The 12,875-nt window shown below is 39.0% G+C and overlaps 1 protein-coding gene across 2 annotated transcripts in view; it reads left to right on the forward strand.

Moving 5' to 3' along the window:
- Positions 1–12,875, forward strand: part of PIBF1 (progesterone immunomodulatory binding factor 1) — a 79,867-nt gene that overhangs the window by 39,234 nt on the left and 27,758 nt on the right. For both annotated transcript variants that reach the window (XM_060273324.1, XM_035115491.2), the window contains exons 11-13: positions 321–486; positions 2,711–2,861; positions 9,133–9,223. In XM_060273324.1, the coding sequence (XP_060129307.1) occupies positions 321–486; positions 2,711–2,861; positions 9,133–9,223 (408 nt within the window). The remainder of the gene's footprint in view (positions 1–320; positions 487–2,710; positions 2,862–9,132; positions 9,224–12,875) is intronic.

Raw genomic sequence — 12,875 nt, forward strand, 5'->3', positions numbered from 1 at the left:
GCAATGGCCAGAGAAGGAATGACCACTGGGAGGAGCACAGAGAGAAGAAACACCATGGTACATCTGTAACAATGAAACTGGATGCCATCATCTGCCCCAGCTGCAGTAAAACATGCCTCTCCCATTTTGTTCTCCACAGCCACAGCAGGCGCTGTAACTCTCCAACGGTTTGACTTTACCCCCCCAGTGGTGCATTTTCCCATTGTTTCTTTGAAGCAAAACCATATCATCATAATACTAAGGATATAAATTGTTTGCTGTCTAATTGACTTTGTTGAGCTTCTTACTATTTTGCATTTTATTCCCTTGGGTGTTTTCAGGTACAGACAACTGCAGATCAGCACAGAAAGTAAAGTAGCTGAACTGTTCCATCAAAATAAACTGAAGTTGTTTGAAAGCGAACGTCTACAGCTGTTGCAAGAAGAAACCTCCAAGAACCTTTCACAGTGTCAGCTGGAATGTGAAAAATATCAGCGAAAACTAGAGGTACGTAAGAAAAGCTTCCGTAAGCTGCTTCAGTGTGGGCAGGTCCCATGGTGTGGCTCCTCATCGCCATTCCCCTCCTTCCATCGGAGTGGTGATTGGCTGGTAAGGAACTGCATCATTGTAATTTGGTGCTAAAGATAAACTGCTTGCAGCACATGAAACAATCCAAAGTAGGTCTTACCTTAAGGTATGTTTTGATCATAATCATGCTGTACTGTCGTTGAAACCATTCTGAGCAAATGAAGACTAATTATTTTGTCAGTAGACATTGAAAGGTCATTTTGGAGAAGAGGGCAGCTGTGTTCTGTTGACTTTACAGGTGGCAATACTTATTCTTGGAACATCTGTTTTTCCCAGCATAGTATCGTATATTGACAGAAAGGAGACAAGTAGGACCTGCAAACAACATTTTCCTGTTCAGGGTTCTAGCCAATTAGCCATCATTCTCCTAACAGTTATAAAATTAAATTATTATCACATATTTATAATGTCTAATACTGCATTTTAAATGGTTAATAATTTTAATATTTTTGCCTTCATTTGCATATCTAAGCCTATATGCTAGAGGTCACTAACCTTTCTGGGCCAGTGGGCACATTTAGAATTTTAAGGAAGGGCCATTGGTGCCAATCACAGAATAGCTGTTATGGTGGCATGCTATATCACAAATTGGAAGTGTGGGGCACGGCATAACTTGAAATGGTTGCTGTGGGGGCATGGTAAAAACACAAAATGGATATTTACTGAGACCTGTTGTGGGCACCCAAGGAAGTTCATAGTTGGTTACCCCTGCTATATGTCTTCTGGAAGCATTGTAAAGCTTTCTTGTTTGGACTGAACTTTCTTGTTTAGGACCTAAGCTTAAGCAAATATGGATAATTTTTTGTTTTTTTTTTACATACATTTAATTGGGTTTTACCTTTTGGTATTACAGTGGTGCCTCGCTAGACGAAATTAATTCGTTCCACGGGTCTTTTCTTATAGCGAAAAATTCGTCTAGCGAATCCCATAGGAATGCATTGAAATTTTTTTTGATTTTTTTTTGCCCATAGGAACGCATTAATTGAATTTCAATGCATTCCTATGGGAAACCGTGATTCACTAGACGAATTTTTCATAAAACGCATTCATCTAGCGAGGCAAGCTCCGCTCGAAAAATCCTTTCGTTAAGCGGAAATTTTGTTAAGCAGGGCATTCGTTAAGCAAGGCACCACTGTACTAATTTGTTAAATGGTTGATCACACAGGACCTTTAAAGAGCTGTGATAGACATGACAATAAACTTTTTTTATTATAATATATGCTGTTTTCACACTTGCATGCATTTGCTTCAAGCACAGCTTGTGGGTTGTTAGGGCTGGGTTGAGTCCCCCCCCCCCATTTTTAAACAAGTTTTTCTCTTCAAACAAAACTATATCTTCTATGACACTTGTTTTCTTTCAGTATAATAGCTCAGAGTTTTGCACAAACAGGATACAAGATTCAAATGAGGTCCCCCCCTCCCCCCCAAAAAATAATTCTATTAATTCCACCCACCTGGTACCTCAAGCTAATTTCCTCTGACTCTCAGTAGCAGCTTCTTGGAGCATTGCAGTAGGAAGCAGGAGATGGACATCTGAAAAGGGAAGTTGTTAGGAGACCCCTGCAACTCCCAGAATTCTCTGAGAAGAATGATTGATTGTTAAACCACAGGGGTGGAGAAAGGGCTTCTCTAACATTTTTCAGCACTCTTGACAAACTACAGCTCCCAGGGGTCTTTTGGGGGAATCCATGACTGTTTAAAGTGATACAATACTACTATAAATTTATACAGATGGGAGCCTTGCTTTTTTTGCATGTCTTTCTATATACCTGTTTCCATGCGGCATAGAATCTGAAGTTTGTACCCCAAAGCAAAGATAGTCAACTCTTTATTTCTGACACACTAGAGTACCAGCAACCATAAATATTAATTTAGGGATTCAGCAAAGACTACCAAATTGTGGACTAAGATTGGATTCCTTTTGTAACTGAAACATGTTTAATGACTTTGGATTTGAGAGTCACGATACAAATCTGTACGTAGTACTGCTTTTAATAGAGCATATTGGATTCTTATCTTAATTGTAAGTTAAATAGCAATTGAACTGTGTAGAACTCATTACTTTAACTGTTTGGGCTTTTGTCTCCCCCATAAATAATTTATAGCCTTCTGTTAATTAACTTTCATTTTAATTTTCATATAGGTTTTAACCAAAGAATTTTATAATCTTCAAGCACTGAGTGAGAAACGGATTTCAGAACTTCAGGCACAAAATTCTGAGTACCAGGCAAGGCTTGACACGTATGAAAAGCTGGAAAAAGAACTTGATGAGATAATCATGCAAAGTGCAGAACGTAAGTTCTTTTAATTCACCCTGTTCTTCCTGTAGTGTACTGTGTTGGAATATTTTTATAATCTGATCGCTGTTAATGAGATTTGGAACATTTTAAATCCCAGGAATTTTTAGTAGATATTGAACATGCAAAAGTGTAGTATTTAACATCAAATACATATTTTATTGTGCTTTAATTGGCAGTGAGAATATTTATTGCATTTTGATTATCTCCTTAAATTACTTTATAGTAAATACTTTCTACTGGCTCAGATTCCCCCGGGGACATGCATGTCAGATCTATGTGCAGATGTTTTTGGTTTGTTTTTCTTTCCAGTCATATTTGCTTGGAAGATTTTGGACAAAGGCTGTTGAAGAGAAAAACAGGGAGAAGCACCCCATTGCACATCTCTTTAGTTCTGTTATGTCACAACAATTCACTATTATCTATCAAAGGTGATGATGGGGGGAGGGAGAGCTTCTACTGAAGAATTTCTTTTTTATACATGATTTTTATTGGATTTTTGATAATTTTATACACATAAAACATAACCATTTCAAACATTAAAATACAAGGTACTTTTGAACCTTTGGACCTCCTTCCCTCCCTCCATGGGTTCCATGTTTAAGTTTAAATTTGCTGCATCTTTTACCATTATCCATCTATTATATAACCATAATTTCCACAAATAATTCTGCATTACAAGTGTCATTACATCCCTGCCAAGATTTTAACTGTTTACAGTGGTCTTTTAAATAAATTACAAATTTACTCCGGTCCATACCTGCCAAGTCTCCCGCTGAAAAATGCGGGATAAGCAGTGGCGCAGCACCGGAAGTTGCGTAGAAGCAACTTCCGGCGCCGTTCTTCCCATTTGTGGGCACCAGAAATCGGGCAGAGAGGCACCGGAAAGGCTGCCACCATGCGGCCACCACCAAGATGGCCGCCAGGCATGCATAGAAGCAACTTCCGGTGCTGCTCTGCCCGATTTCCGGTGCCCACACATGGGAAGAGCGGCACCCAAAATGGAGGCTCCCTGGCAGGTAGGAAATCCAGGGGATTTCCGGGATTTTTTTCCATTTGGGAGAACAGCGGGAAACGGATTAAAATCCGGGGGTTTCCCGTGAAAAACGGGATACTTGGCAGCTAAGCTCCAGTCTTTAGAAAATACTTGATCTTCCCGGTTTCGGATCTTCCCCATCAGTTTCGCCATCTCCGCATACTCTCATCAGTTTCATCTGTCATTCTTCTTTTGTTGGTATTTCTCCTTCCTTCCATCTCTGGGCTAGTAGCATTCTCAATTTTAGTATATGTGCTGCTGAAGCGAGCACAGGCTAGTAGCATTCTTGCTGCCGTTGTTGCATACATAAAAAGTATTTTATCTTCTCTTGGTAACTAATAATAATAATAATAATAATAATAATAATAATAATAATTTATTATTTATACCCCACCCATCTGGCTGGGTTTCCACGGCCACTCTTCACTCTTCACCTATTATACCTAGTTTTTGGGGGGGTTTTCTTCTGGTTTTTTAACAACTGTATTTTTGAAAATTTTCTTTAGTTCATTATATATCATTTCCCAGTGTACAGGTCCACCACATATGGTAAAATGTCCTTCTCTTTACATTTCCAACACGATTTTGAACTTGTTTTGTACATTTTAGCAATTTTACTCGGTGTTAGATACCAACGATACATCATTTTCATATACGGTAGTTTTCTTTCAACGAACAGCATGCAGTAAATTTTATTTCTTCTTTCCATAACTTTTCCCAAGATGAAAATTGGATATTATATCCAAAATCTCTAGCCCAATGTATCATCACTGCCTTGATTTCTTCATCTTTTGTATGCCATTCTAAAAGTAATTTGTACATTTTTGATAGTACTTTGACATTATTTTCCAACAGATCTATTTCAAACCTCGATCTCATTATATCAAAACCTTTTTTTAATCATTCTTAAAGACATCATTTAATCGGTGATACTGAAGTCAGTCCGCTAATAATTCTCTAATATCTTCAATTTTTTTCAGTTTTAATTGGTCTCCCACTTCTTTTAACAAATCTCTATAGGTGGCCCACTTGCCTCTCATATTTACCTTTTTAACCGAAATTGCTTCCAATGGAGAGAGCCACCACGGTGTTCTCCATTCTCATAAGTTCTTATAGCTATCCCATGCCTCGTAGATTGATTTTCTTATCAAATGGTTCCTTTGTGTACTTTCATTTTATTATACCACAAACATGCGTGCCACCCAAATCTATTATCGTGACCTTCCAGGTCTAGTAAATCTGTATTTTTTAACAAAATCCATTCCCGCAACCAGCAGAGGCAGGACGCTTCATAAGATAACTTCAAAACTGGCAGGGAGAAGCCCCCTCTTTCTTTAGAATCAGTTAGTAATTTCTATTTTATTCTTGGTTTCTTCCCCTGCCAGATTAGATTGATTATTTATTAGATTACTTTCTGTCATTCTTTGAAGTGTCCCGTCCCACCTATCACAGGTATAGATTGGGGGCGGGAACATTCTCCGTAGCACATTCATTTTTACAGCAGATATTCTACCCTAAAATGATAATTTCATCCTTCCACGTACTTCGAAATCCCTCTTAATTTCTTTCCACGTAGATATGTAATTGTCTTTAAATACAGTGGTACCTCGGTTTATGAACACAATTGGTTCCGGAAGTCTGTTCATAAACTGAAGTGTTCATAAACTAAAGCAAACTTTCCCATTGAAAGTAATGGAAAGTGGATTAATCCGTTCCAGACAGTCCACGGAGTACTTAAACTGAAGCGTTCATAAACTGAAGCAAACTTTCCCATTGAAAGTAATGGAAAGTGGATTAATCCGTTCCAGACGGGTCCGCGGAGTACTTAAACTGAAATGTTCATAAACTGAAGCATGGGTGTAATTGGTTCCGGAAGTCTGTTCATAAACTGAAGCGTTCATAAACTGAAGCGAACTTTCCCATTGAAAGTAATGGAAAATGAATTAATCCGTTCCAGATGGGTCCGCGGCATTCATAAACCGAAAATTCATAAACCGAGGTGTTCATAAACCGAGGTTCCACTGTACATTTATATTTTGTGCAGTTAACCATACCCCTAAATATTTAATCAGAAAAGCACCTAAAGCTCCAGTTATTTTTATCCAGTTTTTCTTTAGCTGCTGTTTATTCTTCTGCTAAAGTGATTGTTTTGGAAAGTGTTTTAGTATTTATTTGTTGTGCTGGACGTTTGTTGTTTTTATTAATGATTTTACGGCTGTAGTTATACTTTGTTACATTTCCTGTGTAAGCTGTTCTGAGAGACTGTTTACTTTTAAAGGTGGCCTAGGATCCAGACCAAGGAAATAAATGGTTTATTAGTTATGTATTGGATTGTAGCAGCTCTGGTCCAAAGATGATTTTGACTTTGCATTATCAAGTTGTAAACTTTAGAAAGAACTCTTTAACATAATATAAATGTGAATTATCCACTTTCATGTTAACGAGTTTAGAATGCAGAGATAATTCATTTGTTTCTTAACAGTCATAACAATAAATCAATCAGACATTGAACACATAGATCATCCAGTTAGTAACAAAACGCTTGGACTTTCTAGAATCTCTTTCCAGTATCCATTCTCTGCTATTCATTCTAGCATATACCCATCCTTCATTCTTGTCCAGAGCTATTTCAAGTTACAATTTGAAATATTTTTTTAAAAAACTTCAGGTGTGAGAGCCTAATTTTTGTGTGTAAGAAAACACTTTAAGAAGAAAATTTACTGAGGGAATATATAACATCATATGGCCCATTCAGTGGCCTTTGACAAGAGAAAAAAAATAGAATAAGCAGCATATATCACAAGTTCAAGTTTTTGCAAGATGGACTATCTACTATTTCTTATCGTCATTATTGATAACACTAAAACAGACATCCCCAAACTCGGCCCTCCAGCTGTTTTGGGACTACAACTCCCATCATCCCTAGCTAACAGGACCAGTGGTCAGGGGTGATGGGAGTTGTAGTCCCAAAACAGCTGGAGGGCCGAGTTTGGGGATGCCTGCACTAAAACATACACTTTACATGATGACTGTGCAATAGTTGTCTTGTGGTTTTAAAGCATACCAATTTAATCCAGAGAAATATGCAGCAACAGCAATGTGTGCAACCTAATTTTTCTCTCTCCTTACAATCTTCTATTTGTTGTCTATACTTGGCAAGATCAGACTCTGCCAAGCAAGCTTGGCATTTGTTTTGATAATATAATAGCTCACATTTCATTAGTACGTATGTGAACAAGTCTTATTATAATGCTAATGTATATTTACTATTTTGATTGAAAATACCAGAAATATCACTTTGGTATGTTTAGGATGCATGTTGCTATATTTTCTGTTGTCAAAAGGCCTATTGATAGAAGCTGGATGTATGTTTTTATAGCGTTTGCTGGAGCTTGCAGAGAATATATATATATATGCATTCAGATTTGAGAGACTGTTGCCAAAAATATTTTGTCCTGTACATTTTGTGCTCGTAATTATTCCCCTAACCATGTATAATTATGCTGTTGCATATGCTGCCAGGAAAAAGAACACTCACTTCCAGAGCTGAAGAGTGCTTGTTTTCTCCTTTATATCTTAGAACAGGGCGGGAGATATTATTAATGTATTTCACGAATGAATGGCTCTTTAAAGGGAACCAACACTAACAGTCTTCAGAAATGACACATTGATATTGCTGTGAGACGTAAACATTCAGCCTGCTGTCTTTATCATTTGCACGCTACTGCAAAGGGAATGATACTGCTCGCCTCTTTTGGGAAGCCAGGGTATAGAAGTTGTGCCCGTAAAATAAACCTGGCCTGGCCTATTCCATGTCTCCCTTACCAACTGAGCTTGGCTTTGAGGACAACACACACACATCTTTTTCAGTACATGTACCAAACAACCTCATTTCCCAACTTCATTTCATACCCAATGCCTGGCATATTGCTGCAAGCATGGCTCGTCTACCCCACACTGTCCTCCATGTTTTTGGTGTAATTCTTGAAGTTCTTTTGATTCACCACATCTGTAAAATTTCAATAGTTACCAAACAGTACCAATTGGATAAGGGACGCGGGTGGCGCTGTGGTCTAAACCACTGAGCCTTGGGCTTGCCGATCAGAAGGTCGGCAGTTCGAATCCCCGCGACGGGGCGAGCTCCCATTGCTCGGTCCCAGCTCCTGCCAACCTAGCAGTTCGAAAGGACGCCAAAGTGCAAGTAGATAAATAGGTACCGCTCCGGCGGGAAGCGTTTCCGTGCTCTGCTCTGGTTCGGCAGAAGCGGCTTAGTCATGCTGGCCACATGACCCAGAAGCTGTCTGCGGACAAACGCCGGCTCCCTTGGCGTATAGAGCGAGGTGAGCGCGCAACCCCAGAGTCGTCCGCAACTGGACCTAACGGTCAGGGGTACCTTTACCTTTACCAATTTGATAATTGGCTTTTTGTTTAATTTAAAACATTTTTAATCCACCCCTTAGCAGAAAAGGCTCTCAGATTGACTTACGAAAATCAGTGGTAAGACGATCCCTGCTTCCTATTTAAAATATATATATAACACAAGGGGAAAGGGAGAAAAAAGACAAAAGGCAAACTCAGGCACCAGACTTTAAAGTTAACGAACCAAGTGGAACAGAGAAAGTTCAGGAAGACATTTTGAACAGCTGCCATCAGGTGGCAGTTGAAGGAGAGGCCAAAACCGTAAATAATCATGAAGAAAAATAAGTTACCATATATTTGTAAAATAATAATTATATAGTACAGTATTACTGTATAATTAGTATTAGCATATTAGAATAGAGATTGTTGGGGCACAATAAAACCGGCAAGTCCAAAGTTCAAATCCTATGAAGCCATGCACTGGGCAACAAATCTCTCTCATTTCTGGCAGTTGTACAATGGCTTCCTACGTACTATTTTAAGTTAATTGACTGAATATATACTGAGTCCTGGATTCGTCACCTTATTCATTTCCATTTGTTATTTACCCTAATCCTTGTTTGTTAAAAATCAGCTAGCTGGACCCCTTGTGTATCTTCAACCTTCATTTCTGTGTACTGTTTATTTTAAAATATTTGAAAAAATGAATATTCTTGTGGAGAAACTAAAATGAACAATTCCATTAGCATAACCTGAAACCCCCTGATCTTTCTTACGCTGTATGTGTACATATAATTTATAGAGTTGTTCAAAGGTATGACTTGTTCTCTTTTTCCTAGATGTTCTGCTGAAGATTATTTTCTATTTTTATAGTTGAAAGTGAAGAAGAGGCAGAAAGAGTTCTGTTCTCCTATGGATATGGTGCAAATGTTCCCACAACAGCCAAAAGGCGGTTGAAGCAGAGGTAAGGACAATACGAACTTCCCTACACTTTCTTTCTCTTTTCCTCTTAAGAAAGGAAAAGTGTCTCCACCCTGCAGACAATTGCTAATTGTGTCTTTTCCTCTGGTGAGTGGATGGCGTTACCGACTAAGCATCTCTTAATTCTTTGTGTGCATTGCTTGTTGCACTCTGTGATACAGGGCATGTGGAAAGGGGCGGGGTGTTGATGTGTAGAGAAGGGTGTTGTCATGGAGAGATAAATGTGACTTGATAAGCTTGTCACCTTTCCCAAGCTCATAATTTTGTGCAGCTAAGCAATTGTAAATGGCCCTTTCTTAATCGTCATAATCATCTTGCTACTTTTCTAGCACGCTTCCTGCCTTTAAAAACATTAACGTATTTAAAATACCTTTTGTTAGTGCATTAAAGCTAAAACTCGATGGTAATTGGCTGTGTGTGTGTGTGTGTGTGAAAATGGTTCAATTTTTAAATGTAGTTTTTTTAAAAAAAATATAGAAGTAAACAACAGTTTTAGGTCAGCACATGGACATTAACATCTAAAATGTTAAATTAACATCTTAAAATGTATAAGAAATTTCTTATATATAAGCGATTACTTCATAGTTGATGCATACTGCCTAATGTTATAGGTTATAGTTTTGAATTGCAACATACAAAAATAAAATTAGCTTAGCAACCATTAAAAAATTGAAAATATAATGCTGTATGCCAGGTATAATGTGAATCCCAGTGAACGGAAATAATCCAGATATAACTCATTACTGTTACACAGTTTACATAAAATCAAAAATTCCTGCATGAGTCAGAAAATAAAATTTGGCCTGAGTGCCATGCATCACATGTACTCCCCCCCCCCTTTATTGGAGCCAGAGCACCGAGGAACAAATTCTAGGAGTAAAGAGGGTTTGTTTGTTATCCATTCTGGCTTCAATCCTATTTCAATGTAGGAGAAAAATCACAACCTGTATTAGTACCACAATAATGGGTTCTCCTATCCTACGTGGGGAGGCTAAACATTTTAAGGATTTAACTAAACTGCAGCACACATAGACCCAGTACAGATATAAGTAATGCTCCCTGACCACCTAATGTGGTGTATGAATTAAATAATCATCGTTAAGAGATCATAAGTTTCCACTGGGCTTGCACATTCCTCCCTCCTCGCATGTGAATTATCTCCTTTTTCTGGTGAGTTGATCATGGTTGGCAATATATGTGCACCTTTACCAGTTCAAATGCTAACCGTGACGAACTGCAAACCAGAGTTTGAACCATGGTTATGGTAATAACTGTATTTTACACCTGCCTGCTTAGAAGTGTGCCCTGTGCTCTTAGCAAATAAATCAACAAAGAAACAGAATATAGGCGTGTGATTACAGTGCAAAGGAAATATAGGGAATTTGCACACAGCAGGTTGAAAGAAGGAGAGGAAAGGCATCTCAAGTCCACGGGGCATTCCTGATCAACTTTTGCACTTCCCGAACCCTGCCCCCCCCCCCAATGTAAAACAAAACCAAATGTGTCACCAGGGCTGTATCTCTCTTTGCACTGCAAGTTTAAAGTCTTCCTTGCATTGCAGTGTTTTTCAGTTTCATTCACCAAAAAACGCACCAGGGTGGCCAACAGCAAATGCTCCCCCCCACACACACACACCCTGTGCCGCAGCAAGCCTATTCCCCTCCTACATTTCATGACGGTATCATTCCACTGAAATGACGTAGCACTAGTGGAGTGGTGCAACTGTTTTTAAGGTCCTAGCTGGGCTCAGTGTGGGAAAAACTAACATGTCTGACATTCCAGTAGCACCTTAGAGACCAACTATGTTTGTTATTGGTATGAGCTTTTGTGTGCATGCACACTTCTTCGGATACACACATGCACACGAAACTTAGTTGGTCTCTAAGGTGCTACTGGAAGGAATTTTTTATTTTGTTTCGACTATGGCAGACCAACATGGCTACCTACCTATGTCTGACATTGTAGTCGATCCCACTTGAAGGAAAGCATATCTGACATAAGGTAAGCGGATAGATTTGGCTGGAGTTCCCACATTATTCATCTATAAAAATCAATGCTGAAAAGCAAAACCATATCTGTTCTGCTGTAGTAAGTCAGCATTTCTCAAGCTGTTGAAAGCTCTGCTTGTTTAGAAAATTAAACCAAGAGCAAATTTCACCGCATGTCTGTCTATGGCTAGTTGTCTGTTTTCCCCCTTAATGTCTCGCACAGCACATTTCAGCTTCAGGTCATGCTGCAATAAATGCACATTACACATACACTGTGCTTTATTGCACTAAGTACAAGTAAACATTTCCCAAAGAGGTAATGACTGTTATAAACTCTCTCTTCCTGGACACACTGAAGTATTGTGCACATTCCAAGAGGCCTGCTTTTTTGAAACAGAAAACCATTTACCTATGCTTGACTGAACTTGAGCATATAAAGTGTTCATTTCAGTCAAATTTGGTTTGAAAACAGCAGAGAAGACTTCCTGGCTATGCATTTTTGATGTTTTGTATATAAACTCCAGCTGAAAAAGCAAAACACAAAATGTTTATTTTTATCCATTAGAAATTAGCTTTAAGCATCTGAATCAGCATGAGAGAAGTTTTGAAAATGTAATTGTTTTCTGCATAGTATGTATATTGCTTGCATAATTCTTGGTCACATTGCTGATTCATGTTATATGCAACAGGCACATTTATTTTATACAGTAGTACCTTGGAAGTCGAACAGAATCCGTTCCGGAATTCCGCTTGACTTCCAAAACATTCAGAAACCAAGGCACGGCTTCCGATTGACTACAGGAAGCTCCTGCAGCCAATCAGAAGCCACAGAAGCCCCGTCAGACATTCAGGTTCCAAAGAACATTCGCAAACCAAAACACTCACTTCCGGGTTTGTGGCATTCGGGAGCCAAGACGGTTGACTCGCAAGGCGTTCGGGATCCAAGGTACAACTGGAGAGAGAGAGAGAGAGAGAGAGAGAAAGCGCGTTTCTTGTGACATCTGGGTCTTAAAGCTGGCTACTAAAGGCGTGGATACTTACTGCTTCTTTCAAGCTGGCACACGCTACCCCATCTCACATTTACCACACCCCATACCCAACCAGTCAGCACTACTGGCTGTCTTTCATCAGGCATGATGGACAGAGGTCCAGAGGATATGTTAGCTGCAAAGCAACAAGTTTCTTGTCCATACCATCTGGTCACATAAATTGAAAATTATCTTACAAGACAGAGCAGTCGAGCAACCTCACGACCACACAACAGAGCCTTAGCCCGGGAAATGCATGTTCTCCCATGCATTATCAAAGTTCCCATGTCTACATTAAGCCATATATCATCGAAGCTTGCTTCCCATTATCTATTGCCGCCACCACGGATTGAATAAATGGCGGATTTGGAAAGTGAATAAGTGCATCTAGTACCTCATTCAGGCATATACTCAGCTTCCTTTAGAACCCAATTTTATTTATTTGTTTGAAGCACGTCGCCAAAAGGTCCCCACAGTAGCTTGCAAAAATTAATAGTGAGACATTTATTGCAGCAACAAATGTATATGTCAGGTAGAAAGTGCCAGTTTACTGTTGCAAAATATTTTCCTTCCCATTCATTAAGGGGACATGTTAGGAAGTCCAGAGGATCTGAAGCCT

Source organism: Zootoca vivipara, chromosome 4, assembly GCF_963506605.1.
Source record: "Zootoca vivipara chromosome 4, rZooViv1.1, whole genome shotgun sequence".
Taxonomy (NCBI): domain Eukaryota; kingdom Metazoa; phylum Chordata; class Lepidosauria; order Squamata; family Lacertidae; genus Zootoca; species Zootoca vivipara.